Source organism: Mastigoproctus giganteus, chromosome 10, assembly GCF_048544385.1.
Source record: "Mastigoproctus giganteus isolate SK-2022 chromosome 10, ASM4854438v1, whole genome shotgun sequence".
Taxonomy (NCBI): Eukaryota; Metazoa; Arthropoda; class Arachnida; order Uropygi; family Thelyphonidae; genus Mastigoproctus; species Mastigoproctus giganteus.
Window position 1 is genome coordinate 15,055,495 of NC_143584.1, and position 14,969 is coordinate 15,070,463.

The window sequence follows — 14,969 nt, forward strand, 5'->3', positions numbered from 1 at the left end:
CATCAGCTGATAAAGCGTTGGGCGCAATTTTCTGAGACACAAAAGGATTCATGTTAATTAATTACCTTTCACTTAAAACCACAATAACAGAATATTATGCCAAAGTTAAAAGTTCCAATTAGGAAAAAAGATGAGAAAAGATGGGTGATCGGATGTTGCTTCTCCACGACAATGAATCCATGCACAAAAACCGGAGTTTTCACAGGCTAAAATTCGTGAATGTGGATTTAAACAATTAAGCTGTCCCCTCCCCCTGCCTTCTGGTAGCACAGTTTGTATAATTACCATCCAGCCCACACCAGGTTGAAAAGACCTGAGTTCGAATCCCGTCAATGACGCAAGGGATTTTTATGGGTCTTTTTTTTCACAATGTGGCTGAGTTAGTTTGTCTCAGACGATAGTACGAGGTTTTTTCTTCCCAGAAACTCGGATTTTTCGTTCTGCTGTTTCGAAAACACGGCTGAAGAGCAGACCAAACCCCGAACCAATGAATCAAACAATATTGACTGCTTACAAAGACAGAAATTTTGCCTGAAAATCCATATTCGCCATAGTGCTTTGAAATGTTTTGACTGCTCACGCGGTGGCACCTACTGTCTATTAATTTTTATCAGCAAAAGTACAATACGAACTCGTGACCATGTACTGGATTTTACCACTTTTCACTCATTTGAAGTTCCTCCTTCAGGAGCAATAGTGGATCTGAAGGGGGAAAGCAGAATTTTGGCTAATACCACGAAGATTATTCCAAAAATATGTCCTTGCATGTTATGTTTTTGCATTGTCTGTAAACCAAAAATTTTCACATGCTATCTCTCTCTCTCTCTCTCTTTATTGATCTTTCTTGCTTTCCTATGCTATTATTATTATTACTAGCCATATAGTGCAAGGGAACTAAAAGAAATTTCCAAGTTACCCAGAGAGAGAGAGAGAGAGGAATCACCAAGAAAGAGAAGAATAATGATATTATTCTACCCCTGCGTAGTTTTGCCTCACCAAAACATGGAAGTTGGTTCCAATCGTGTCCAGCAGAACTACAGCCCCCCTCACAAATCAGTTACTTACTTACCTGTGGATTCCCCCATTGACCTGTGACACATATACACACTGCGTTACATTTGAACATTCAATTTAAGGGATCAAATAATGGTTCGTACAACTGGTGCTCAAACATTATGGAACAAAGCTAAAAATGCGAAACTATTTTTAAATACAATTGAAAATATAACGAAATATTTATCACTCATAAACTAAACAATCTCTGTCTGACTGAAACAAATTCGCAAAAATACGGCCTGAAATCAAGTAATTATAAAGGACAAAAAACTGCATCACCTTAAAAAAAAAGTAGCATTTGTAGTGAAACGTATGATAGTTTGATTAGTTATTTTGTCGCAAAGCAAAGGCATTGCATCAAATAACTCTTATATTGCATCAGCCGTTTCTATAAATAGTGTAGGAAGGGTATACTGTTTGTTTGTTTTTTGTATTTTAGGAGCATTAGCAACTAAGGCCATATTGCTCCAGGATATGCGGTAGTCATTCCCTGACCTTTCCGCATCCTCCTTTTTTGGTGGTGACGGGCTCGAACCCCGGTCTAATCAAGAAGCGTGCTATGCACTGCTACTCCTTCCCACCTGGCTACGGAGGCGCCTAGGAAGGGTATACAAACTCATTAGTATCCTCTTTTGCAGAGGCGCAAGCATAGCTCAATATATTCAGTTGACGCCAAGAAAAAAGTGTAGCTGTTGTTGTCCTAGGAAGGGCTTTCTATGCGTGCTACAGCTGGTAAAATGGAAGACCACCAGTCAACAGTATCCTGGGTGCTGAAATTAAAGCGTGAAACTGGACCAGGACATAAGAGGGTGACTACGCCTTCCCAAGATCGATATTTGAAAGCGGCTATGCATTCGTAATTGCCATGTTAGTGCTCCTGATCTAAAACTGGACTTTGAGATGGTGTTGAAACAAGTGCACCAACTATCCAAAGATGCTTTTTCAGAATATAGTCTACATGCCTATCGGCCCAAGACTTTGTTGACTCAATAAACGAGGAAGAAGCACATGCTTGGGCTAAAACGCATGTTTCATGGACAAAAGGGCAATGGGACACTCATCTTTACTGACGAAACGAAATTCAACCTGCATGGCTAGGATGGGAGGTGATATGTCAGAAGACGAAAATCGGAGGCATACCATCCTTACTGCATAACACCAACTGTAAAATTCCCCGCCGGACAGTCAGATGCATATCAAGCAAAGGGGTGGGGCGAATTAAGTTTATTAACGGAACAGTGAATGCAGAAACCTACACTGCTATCTTGGAGTGCCTGAAACCCATCGTTATTAGGGATCACCACAGACGTCCAAAACTGCATTTTTCAAGTGCTCAAGCACTTTGCCACACAGCAAAATTGGTAAGTTTATATGCTATTTAGATTTAATGATGAGTTTGTCTTCTTGTCTCACAAGGCTTAAAACATACTTACGCCAATGTTTTCCCTCGTTTTTCTCCCTAAGGTGCAGTCATACCTCAGAAATGCTGACATTACAGCATTGGACTGGCCTAGGTTTTAACCCTATTGAAAGTTGCTGGTACATAATGTCATCTAAAATTGCTCAGAAGCCAAGAGGTAAGATTTTGCTGCACGAAAGCATTGTAAGGGTGTGGTACCACGAAATTGAGCAACCGTATATCCAGAAGTTGATTAAATCTATGCCAAAAGAACAAAATATTTTGCTGATTTACAGTACATAATACTATTACATTAACTTGTCATTTCAGTTTGTACACATAAATGCAATAAAATGTATTTTTGGTTGTCATGATTGCCATTTGCACGATTTCTCAATATTTCCATTAATTACACATGACCTTTGGGAAGATATTTATGGCAATTAGGTATATCAGGTGGAGTCTTTTTATTGGATTTCATTCACAGAGATATATATCCCATCTAACAAATGCATTTCGAATATTTCTGCAACCCACATTCAGAACAAAACACATTATTTTCAAAATTCACAAGTGATGCAGTTTTTTTGTCAGCCACTGTATAAAGTCTGCTTTCAGGGCCCTGTATTTCTCATTTATCACTAGCCCTTATCGGTAGCACAGTTGGTATGATCACCATCCTACCCACACCAGAGTTTGAATCCTGTCAAAGACGCAAGGAATTTTTATGGATCTTTTTGATGTGGCTGAGTCAGTTAGGCTCCAGCAAGGGTAGCATAGTTTTTTCTCTCTCCTGGAAACACCATTTTTTGTCCAGTAAACCAACCACAGAACATGCAATTTACAAACATTATACATGGTGCAATATAGCCTAAGTTGCTTATGTCTAAAACCCTATAACTTAACACACACTTCTGTAACATTACAAGTTTTGGCATTCGATCCAATTCATATTTTGCTTTCTTGCTGCCAGTTTGCACTGTGCAGAAGTCTTGATTGGAATTCTATCAGGACAATAACTTTTGTATTTTTATCACTGTAGCCAAGCTGTCACTTTTGTTCTTCCAGTATTGGTTTTGTAGTGGTAATAGTATTCACCACATAGTGCAAGGAAGCCACAGGCTTTTGCTAGACTGACAAAAAAAAAGAAACACCAAGTAGATAAGAAAATAAAAATTATATACTTCCCTCCTCACACAGATAACTATCCAGTTGACCTTTGAATTTATTCAAAGTGTCAGCCTCAACTACTTGTGAGGGCAACTTGTTCCAACAACAACAACTTGCTGGGTAAAAGACCTACAATCCAACCTAAACCTCAACCCCAGTAATTTGAATTTATGGCCCATAGTTCTGGAATTCTTTATAACAGTGAGAATTCCATGTACATTCATATTACTAATCCTTCTCAGTGCCTTATAAACTTCAATCAGGTCACCTCTGGGATTCCTGGTTGCCAAGCTCAACAGCCCACCAATCTCACCATTAAAGTTACCCGTGTTTGGACCCTTTCAAGAAGCTCAGTCTTTTTTCAGATGAGGTCTCCATACCCTCACACAGTATTCCAAATGTGGTCTTACAATTGCCTTGTAGAGTAGGATCATGATCGCCCTATCTCTACAGGATAACATTTAATAAATCATCAATAGAACACCACGGGCTTTTCTGGCTGCCTGCTTATGCTGCTCAGAAAAATTCATATGCCCATATTATAACTCCCAGATCCCTTTCCTCCTCCACTGTTTTTAATTCAAGCCCACCAAGTGTATAATTTATTTGGGAGGTTGCTATTCCCAAACTGTAACACTTTCTTTTACCAGCATTAAAACATAGCTGTCACTTCTCTGACCATCTTTGAAGTCTGTTCGAATTATCCTGAAGCACTGCTTGGCACTGACTGACTCTGCCACTCTTTACGTCTGAAAATTTTGACATCACTCCATTGATGTCATTTATGAAAATGAGAAACAACAATGGTCTAAGAACCAATCCTTGAGGGATACCACTCCTGTGCATTACAACAATCTGAATATCCATTAATCACAACCCTCTGTCATGCAGCCACCCACCTTAGAATCATCTTACCAGTAATACCCTATTCAAGATTAATGAGGGACAGAGTCAAATGCGTTGCTAAAATCCAAATAAACTATGTCAAAATCATTGTCTAAACCTAGCTCATAGGTAACTGTATCAAAATAGCATTCGTTAAGTGATTTTCCCTTAAAGCCATGTTTTTCCTTCAGAATGCCATGTCTAAATGTGGATTGCACTCTTAATAATTGACTCTATGGTTTTTCCCACCACTGAAAGACTAACCAAGTCTGTAGTTACCAACTTCACCCTTAGAACCGCTTTTATGTATTGCAATACATTGGCACTTCTCCAATTCAAGGAATCTCCGGAGCCTAAAGATACCCTCATAATTAACCTTAAAGTTCAATACACTTCCTCACTCTCCCTACAGGGTATATGCCATCAACTCTGGGAGCCTTACTTGCATTTATGCTCAAGTTTTTCTAATAAACAATCATCATAATTATAACGTTACTAATTTCATATGGATCAACCTAACTCGTAGTCTCTTCTCAGCAGGAAGAGGCTGTTGTCAATAAAGACCAATGCAAAGTACCTATTCAATTCATCTGCATTATCAGCTAGGTTATCTAAGACTTTCCCACAACCAGTGCATAAGGGTCCGATTTGATTAGCTTTCTCTTTTGTTGTATTCACATACATTAAAAATTGCTTGACCCACTCTTTGCTAATGCTTCTCATATGCAGCCTTGGCTGATTTTCAAAACTTTTACTGAACTTTTAACTGGCCTTAGAATTTTACACTTTTCAGTGAAGCTAGGTTCAGAGTGCATTCTGAAAATGTTCAAAGCTACTCCAATCAACAGTAATTACTGGATTATGGAATGTGGGCATGTGCATAGATAACTTTATAAGGCATCAAAAGCCAGATTGTGTTCTGGAGCTAACTCTATAGCATGCAGCTCTGCAGTGGGTATATGCTGCATTCAAGGGGATTCTGCTCAGATATAGTATTATCTGGAAAAAAGCAGCAGGTCCCACACACGATTCTGACTTCAAGCCATCTGTGTAAACTGGCAAGAAGTCAGAATGTTCTGTGTGGTGTTGTGAATGGAGCTGAAGGTAGATGGAAGGCAGGGTATTAGATTTCGTCACATTCTTGGGCAAAAAGTCACATGCTAGTATTTGAGCATGCCAGGGCGGAAGGGCTGTTTTGGTGATCGAGCAACCTCCTCTACTTTGATATTAAGCTCAGTGGGTAGTTCTTGAACACGAATGCCAAATGGGCGATTGGCAGTTGGATGTACAGTACCTTCCTTTTAGATTGTGCAATGCTAAGTGATTATGATTTATCTGACAAAAAGCAAAACTAAACATGTACAATGCAACAAGCAACACAAATTTAGCACTGCATGTATTAACTGTTACAATGATATAATCAGAAGTAATATTTTATTAAATATTACTAAACATAACATAAATAAAGGTATAACAGATATATTTTTGCATCCCTTAGCATGTCTAATGATGATTCATTAGATATGCTAATGGTGACAATACATTTTTGGGTTACCTTAGGTTGGGATCAGTTTTGCAGTCACAAGATTGCCTTATTCACTCAGTAACTAATGCGTGAGTTGTTGAAAAGCTCAAGATTATTCTGTTGAATAATCTTGAACAGCAAGTATGGGTGATCAACAAATATACTGATGGAAAACAGCAAAGTATGGATAAACTGCAACTAATACAGAATCTATTAATTGAACAATTTTAGGCTCCTTCCGTTATGCACAATAGGGGTCTATTAAACAGCAAGATAACCACTGAAAACCATTCTTATTATCAGGGCTGGTGCTAGCATTTGTGCTGCCTGAAGCAAAACCTTGTAAAGGCACCTAATTCATATCGTATCGTAACATACATATGTAGTAGCGCATCTAGCAGTGCCTATTTTAGGTGGCACGTGTGGCAAATGCCTCATGTGTGCACCCCTAGTTGTGCACTAATTCACTATTTCAATTTGAATGATGATCCTACAGTTTGAAGATACAAAACATTTTATTCTTCTTTCTGTTATGCAGTTTTTCATAAAATGACTATGAGAGTTTATAAAAACATGAATATATTAATGTTATCAATAATAATCAACTGTCAGCAGAATTTTTACAAATGAATTTAATAGGAGTGTCAATTTTAAATACATATTCCCAAGACAAATGATGGGACATGCCATTTGTAACCATTCTTTAACAACAAAAACTAACACTATAAAAACAAATCAATAAATAACTATCAGGATAAAATATCCAATAATAGTACAGAAAAATAAAAATATCACAATTTCTGAATGCAGTACTAAAAGTGTCCTGCATTTTATGATATTTTATGAAAGTTATCAAACATTTGGCTTAATGCATTTTTTAGTCACCAGAAGCACATTTTGAACCTATATTTTCTTTATACTGTTGGCCAAATATCCATAGGTAAAATCACAACAGGATTTATAGTTTTAGGATTGTCAGTATATATGGACCACGTTTTCTTTTGTAAATCAAATATACCTGAAATGTTAAAAAAAAAAATAAAGTGTGAACAAAATTAAGAATTCAAAACTTTGAGTAAAAAATCCATAATACTAAATACACTGCTAATGGTATTTATAATGTAAGTTAATATTTTAATGAGGAAAATAATCAAAATGCTTTTAAGCAGTGATTTCCAAAATCACAACATTATAATGATCACACACATACTAACAGAATTTACATTTACCTGAGAATGCCACTTAAAATTATAATACCATGGTTAAACAGCTAACAATTAGACAAAACATTTTATTGCACAAGTACAGACCAATACAAATCTGAAACTAGGCATAGTTTTAAATAAAACTGCCTTTGAAGAATAAGATCCAGATTCTTCCTGATGTTCTTAGAAAGCTCTGGATGCTGCAATTAAGCAGTTTGAGATGGACAATAGGGAATACATTCTGAAGCTCAGAACAGTCACTGCACTGTCAGTGAGTAAGCTCCTCAGAAATTGGTGCTTCTCTGTTAGTAAGATTGTGTGGTTTTACTGAAATATTTTATAGCTACCATGCCAAGCACTGATGATGTTTCAGCATTAATTTTAATGACCTGACATAAAAATCCAGTGAACTGTAGCCATCTGAAGTGATTGCAGCTCACATCACAGAAGATGTTACTTGATATGACCAAAGTGGACTTTTTCCTGTGCCAAACCATTCTACTTGTTCATAACCTGCTGCACAAAGGAATAACTTATTATTAAAAAGGTGATGCCACTGTCCTAGTCATGAGCAAATCTTTTCAACAGTCTGCATCTTTCAAGCTGTACTTTTAAGTTTCAACATTTTTCATGTCTTGAGCTTCATTCTTAGTTTTTGACTGGACAGTGAAATTCATTGTTCTGGGACAATTTTCTAGTGCAGAGATGTTGATTTGTGAAATTTGACCAAAGTTTCCAGGTCTTTTTTGTGAATTCTGTGGTGCAATGATTGCACTGGATAGAGGATGCATTGTATCTTCTGATCATCAGTATCAATAACAATAATAGCTACTATCTTTGCTTCTAACTGCTTTGGGGGGGGGGAGAAAAGAGAGAGAGAGAGCTCTAAATCAAAATGGAAACAAAAATGCTTGCTTTATACATACTATTAAATATACCAAGAATTTTTATGTCACAACTTACAATGGACTCCATATCCTAATGTATTTTATACTGTTAGGCTTAAATTTCTGAAGGTTTCATAAACAATGTAGTTACATAAAGTTTTTAGTGTGATACAGTTGTATCTAAGAACTTCTACTTTAAGCTACTATTAACATACAGAGGCCTCTTTTTTTGCTATACAGATTATTTTACATAACAATATCAACATCTAAAGTCCAATAAATCCTTGGTCCTTAAGGCTATCACAGACATTTGCTCGGGTATGACAAGCTGACGTTGCTACTTGAGTCTAAAATGTTGTGGGACTGATATTCAGGTGAAACTTGAGTCAAGTGGGCCAAATTTTGACAGAGTCTGGTCATTCTGCAACAACCAAATTATCTGCTTGTATCTTCACGATGGTGGGAATGTTAACAATCCCGAGTATAAACCCTGTGTGCAAGTTCTGAAATACATCACCTATTATAATGAACACCCAGGTGTAAACCAACGTAAGCAAGGGGGCAAGGGTTCGACATCCACACCACACAGAGAAGTCCCACCCCTCTGTGTTACTAGGCAATATTAGGTGGTAGAATGATTCTCATCAACTGAGGCAATACCACTATTTTGCTTATTGAGGCTTGAAGTGGCAAAACACATGTTTTGAAGTAGCAAAACCCATGTCTCCAGAGCAAAGTGCTGGCAACCTCCCATTTCTTCTATCATGCAATATGATTGGTGTCTTTTGAGGTTAAGATGGGCATCATGGCAAGATCCAATCTTTTTTTACAGCTGCATCTTCTTCAAAGGTGAACTCTAAAATGGTGTTTGCAGGCTGGCTGCTATATAGTTCACAGGACCAAACCTGTTGGTATTGGTAACTCTCTAGGGGGAATCTGGATCAGCTAGTGTATAATTTCTCTGCCTCTACTCTGCTCTGCTAGATAGTAACTAGAGAGAGTAGGAGTAGGGTATATGAAGAGGGCATTATCATGGTCATGTTATGTGAAGAGCTAGGTATATTCTTGCCATATCCAAAAATTTGATTACTTCATACAATATGTTCTCCGACCTTTTCTTAATATTGAATACATCATGAATAGTCAAAATAGAAGAAATTTATTTGCAAAAAAGATCTAACCTCCCAAACACTTGCTCATTCATTTAAAATATAAGTGGCCTCAGTTCCAATCTCAATGATGTCCATTTTCACTTACAGTCTGCTAAGCCTCTACTTTTTCTGACAGAATCCCAATTATTGGCTGATTCAACCACTGCTCATCTCAGCTGCCCTAATTATTTGTTGTACGATTCCTTTCGCTTCAAAAGTCATACCTGTACATATGTCCACTCTGATATTCCGTCGTCAGAGAATTAGCAATTTGGAATCTCCTTTTTTCAATCTTCTCCAGCTTAAAATCTCTCTATCCCTTTCTGTCAAATTCATTTGTTGCTTCTATCAATCTTCCAATTCCACTAATCACTTGGAACCCTTTGACTTCCTTTCTTTGAAACTTGACTTTCTTCAGTCCAACTTTTCTAACAATGAGGTAATTTTAATGTTCACAACTTTAGCTGGCTTCTGTTTTCTAGTCACATAGATCCAGCTGGTTGAGATGCTGACACTTTTGCCATTACTAATGACCTCATACAGAGTGTTCATTTACCTATCAGAATGCTAGATAATCCTGACCACACAGCCAACACTTGGATCTTTTTTTCACAAACAACCCTTCGAAATATGCAGTTGGGGTTAGTCGTCCTCTAGGCACATCAGATATTAACCTGGTGATGGTCTCTTCTCAATGGAGCCTTTATCTTGTGTCCATTCTCAATCTTGTGTTGTTTGCAAAATGGGTTGCAAAATGGGATGATCTGCAAGATTTTATTCTTCTTTTCCTTGGCTGGACTACTGTTTTAAATATTCTGATATCAATGTTTTCTCAGATCTTGCCAGTGAAATTGCTCTTATATCGATGAGATGCTTTATTCCACCTAAATCTTGGTTTTCCAACAAATGTGTTAAGGCTATTCAAGGTAAGTGTTGCATATTTCAATTGGTTTGCATCCAAATCTCCAGGTTCATTTTCTGCTTACACACCAAAGTTTGCAACAATTGTAAAGCAGTTATTAATCAGTCCAAACTAGATGTCAAACAGGCGAAGAGTACAAAACTTTCTTCTTGTTCAAGTGGTAGTTGAGCATTCTGGTCTCTTGCCAAATCTAGTGGCTGCAACTTTTGCCCATCTCTGCTTTCCCCTCTGTTAAAACCCAATAGTTCTATTGTCACCTCAGCTAAAGATAAAGCCAACCCTAGCATCCTACTTTTATTCTAACTCTTGTAACGATGATCTTAAATCAGCTCCTACCATTCACAGTTACATTCCATTTAATGCCTCCCGTGGTCTTGCTTTAAAAAAGGTCACTGTTTTACCCTTTCTTCTTTCACTGATATTTTTCCTTTTGTTTGGAAATTTGCTTATATCCAGCCAGTTCTCAAAAAGGGTGACAAATCCCTCGCATCCAGTTATTGTCTCATTGCACTTACTTCTACTCTTTCTAAAGTAATGGAGAAGCCCATTACCTGCTACCTCCTAAATTATCTAGAAACCTTCCATCTGATCAATGATCGCCAGTTTGGATACTGTCAGTGTTGATCCACTGGTGATAAACTGGCCTATGTTACTCATCTTTAGATTTTTTTTTTTTTTTTCGGTAGTTGTTGGCGCATCGACTTCTGTTGTTATTATTTGGTTTTTAGGAGCATTAGCAACTAAGGCCATATTGCTCCGGGAATATGCGGTGGTCATTCCCTGACCTTTCCGCATCCTCCGTATTTGGTGGTGACAGGCTCGAACCCCGGTCTAATCAAGAAGCATGTGCTATGCACTGCTGCTCCTTCCCACCTGGCTACGGAGGCGTGCCATCGGCTTCTGTGGCCATAATGCACCTCCCAAGGTTTTTCAGTACTTTGATCCAAGCCCGAGGCAGGATTCGAACCTGCGACCGTTGGGTTGCCAGGCAGGCACTTTACCCACCTGGCTAGCCCGGTCGGCTCATCTTTAGATAAATTCAATGTAAAAGTTTGGCAAAACTCATGCAGTTGCTCTTGACATCTCTAAGGCGTTTGATCATTTTTGGCAAGGTCTTCGAAACAAACTTCCAGCTTCTAATTTGCCAACTATTTTTTTTTTTTTTTTTAATTGGGTATCCAGTTTTGTCTTGAATGCTCATTGCTGGTGATGGTAGGTGGCTCTCTATCTTCTAACTTCTCCACTAATGCTGCTGTTCTCAAGGTTCAGTTCTTTCTCACCCTTCTTTATATTAATGACCTTCTTCCATTGACTGGAAATCCTATCAACAGTTTTGCTGATGATAAAATGTCGCATTCCACCTTCCAGTTTGAGAAACCTTGCCCTGCACAAACAGCTTCAACTTCTCAAATATCCACTACCAATTCCTTAAATATTGATCTCCAGGTAATTCTGCAGTGGGGCAAAAATAACATAGTTGATTTCAATCCTTCAAAAACTGAGTTCTGTCTTAAATCTAAAAAAAAAAAAAAAAAAAGGATTTTTCTCTCATATGCTTATCTTTGACAACATTCAGATTTCCAGACAAGATCACATATCTCTACTAGGGATTACCCCAACTTCTAATCTCTCTTGATATAAGCACATCACATTGCTTCTTCTGCATCTAAAAAACTGGGTTTTCTCTTTCACTCTCCATGTTACTTTTCCTCTAAACAGCTATTCACTCTGTACATATATCAAAGCCCTACAATGGAATATTGTTTCCACATCTGGGGTGGTGCCCCCATAACCTCTCTCTCTCTCTCTCTCTCTCTCTCTCTCTCTCTCTCTCTCTCTCTCTCTCTCTCTCTCTCTCTCTCTCTCTCTCTCTCTCTCTCTCTCTCTCTCTCTCTCTCTCTCAGGCATCTAGACTCCATTCAAAAGAGAGCAGTTAGGTTAATTAATGGCCCATCTCTTGCAAAGTCCCTCCACTGTATTATAGACATTCTGTTTCTGCTGCATGCCTTTTCTACACACACTTCCCACTGTTCTTTTGAATTGGCTTCTATAATTTTTCCACTTCCTTAACCAATCAAAACATATGCTGCAACCAGTCAGCATCCTTTTACTGTGCAACTTCAAACTCACAGAAGCAACTTTTCTTCTTTCTCATTTATTCCCTCAACTTCCATTTTCTGGAATAACCTTGGGTCTTCATACAGACATTCAAGTCTAATGTCAACAAGTATATTATTTCATCTTTTTTGACCTTCAACACACGCATGGTACCAAGTACTACAGATTCTAATACTTCTCATGTTTAAGGTTTTTGTTAAAAAAAAGAAAAAAAAGTCAATCCAAAGGCTGTAAAAAAAGATGAAAATCCAAAAATCTTCATAAAATACAATAGGATCTCACCAGCAGGTTATGTTTCTGAAGATATCTGCAAACATCAAGGTTAAGAGGATGTGGGAAAATGTAGGTTATGTTCTTAGCTTTCAAGTGATTTTTGTGTATTTTAGTATTATTGTATTAATATATTTTTTTATCTTCAATTCTGTCATATGTACAGAAAGACAAAATCTTGACACTATCTGAATACAGAGTGTTGTATAAAATAATGCACCTGAAAAGAAGTTAAACATCATGCTCGCTTGGCAGCTTTCAGTTCTTGGGAATTTTTTGAGCATTCGCTATGCAGTACATAGTGAATCGCAGGAAGTTCCTCTGGTTTCTGATGGGACCCGAACCCATACTTTTACACATGAGTGATGAGTGCTGAACCCACTAACTATGACAGAGGACCACTTGGCCACTGGTAAGTTAGGCAATATATTCCAATCAGCTAAAGATGACACAGTTCTACAGAGAGGAGTAAAAGTTCTATAAAAGGAATAAATTACATAAAGGAATCTAAAAGCCTTTTCATTGTATTTACCAACAATGATGTGCATCAAAAACTTTCAGAACAGCAACATCAAATCAAACATCAGACATCATATTAGTATATAAGATTATGCATTGAGCTTATTGACAGGTCAGCTTACTAGGCAACAAAATCAGCTGAAAATGTGATTAACTGAAAAAAAGCTAAATGATCAAGCCCCTAACCCAAGGTGGGTTAGGGGCTTGATCATTTAGTCAAAGTGGAACAGCAAGCAGTGAAAGCAGCTGCTCACAATAATCTAGAAAATAAGATTTCAGAAACCATAAATAAGCAAACAAACAATAAAGACACTTTATTGATATTCAAGTCACAACACAGTAGTGTATTGCTAAATAGCAAGTATTCAGAAGACAGTTTGTTTGTTTGGAGAATGGATCAAAACGATAATAAACTTCATGTCACTGCATGCAAGCATAACACTTGTTACAAAATGTGAAATACAGTATTAAAATGCAAGATACTCCCCAAATGGCTATTCAACTGCAATGCATCTGTATCTGTATCAGCAAAATGATGTTACTGCACATTAAAAGTATCTCTACATCAAGTGTCATTGAACACATTTAATACATAAACAGGTGCCACATTTATCTTATAGCTAGTTTTTTTTTTTTTTTTGATGCATCAGCATCTTAGATTATATTGTGCTACTGATGCTGATATTTCCTCAAATCCTAATGCAACTTATTTACTCAACTGTATTATTCAAAAACTAAAAACTGTTCTGCATAAAATTTGTTTTAGGCAAAAAATGTTTGAGTTTTAAACGTTTGTCTTTCAAAACATATTCAAAAATGGAGTTTGCAGATATATTTGTTTCAGCATTAGGGATGCTGGCTATCCATGATTGGATAGTCAGCATCTTTAGCTTAATAAATATTGCCTCAAACAACAACACTCTAATGGTCATTGTTTAGAAGATAATTGCCTAAATAAACTTAAAATTATTAGCCCATATAACAGAGTTGGTCAAATTAATTGTGAGCCACAGGACACTTTAAAGTTTTGTTCGTGAGAATTATGGGCTGGAACAATTCATGCCATGAAATAATGCATGTCTAATGATTATTGAACCCAGTTGACGACATCATAAAATTTACATGCTCTTTCTATCTTTCACCCATATAGAGACATACAGACAGTTATGCCTTGGCTAATTTGAAAAAAGCTTACAAGTAAACTAAAAGCGCACAAAGAATTTTCACCTACTTATAATTAGCTTTAACAGAAAAGCTGAGAATTTTACATATTTTCTTTTACTGTTTATTAATGATTTTTATTCAAAAGCTTTCAATTTCTGAAATACACTTCCCTTATTTATTACTCAGCACGTTAAGTATAATTTACACAAAACTAAAGTTTAAAAATCATAACTTAGCTAATACTACTATGGCCTCAGAGAGAAATTATAAGTTTGGAGGGCAAATTTGTCCATTCACATGTTTTTGAAACCAGCAGGATTTAAATTGTAAATGCAATGATCATCTGCTGGGAGTATTAAACCATTACAGTAACTAAGCACCACGTCAAAATCCTGTTAGCAGCAAAAATACACGAAAAGACAAACTAGTTCTGCAAACTTCTTATAAAACGGAGCTATTAACTGACTGTGATTTTAAAATAAATGAATTTGCAAAGTATATATTTTCATTGCTACAGAAATATAATTTTATAGAGAAAAAAATATTCAGATATGAAACATTCGAGCCTTTGAAAATCATCTTGTTTGGCCACACAAACCTTTGAAAGTTATCTTGTATGGCTCTTTGGTTTAGAAATATCTGCTGTAGAAAAAACTTTCCCACTGTTGCAGAAGAGACTCAAGCTCATGAGACTACAG

At 37.0% G+C, this 14,969-nt stretch overlaps 1 protein-coding gene across 3 annotated transcripts in view; it reads right to left on the reverse strand.

Moving 5' to 3' along the window:
• Positions 1 to 6,942: 6,942 nt before the first annotated feature.
• The window catches only part of LOC150078782 (beta-alanyl-dopamine/carcinine hydrolase-like), a 96,972-nt gene continuing 88,945 nt past the window's right edge, over positions 6,943 to 14,969 (reverse strand). For all 3 annotated transcript variants that reach the window (XM_090383454.1, XM_090383455.1, XM_090383453.1), the window contains one exon: positions 6,943 to 7,053. In XM_090383454.1, coding sequence (XP_090239580.1) covers positions 6,950 to 7,053 — 104 coding nt within the window. In that variant the 3' untranslated portion in view covers positions 6,943 to 6,949. The remainder of the gene's footprint in view (positions 7,054 to 14,969) is intronic.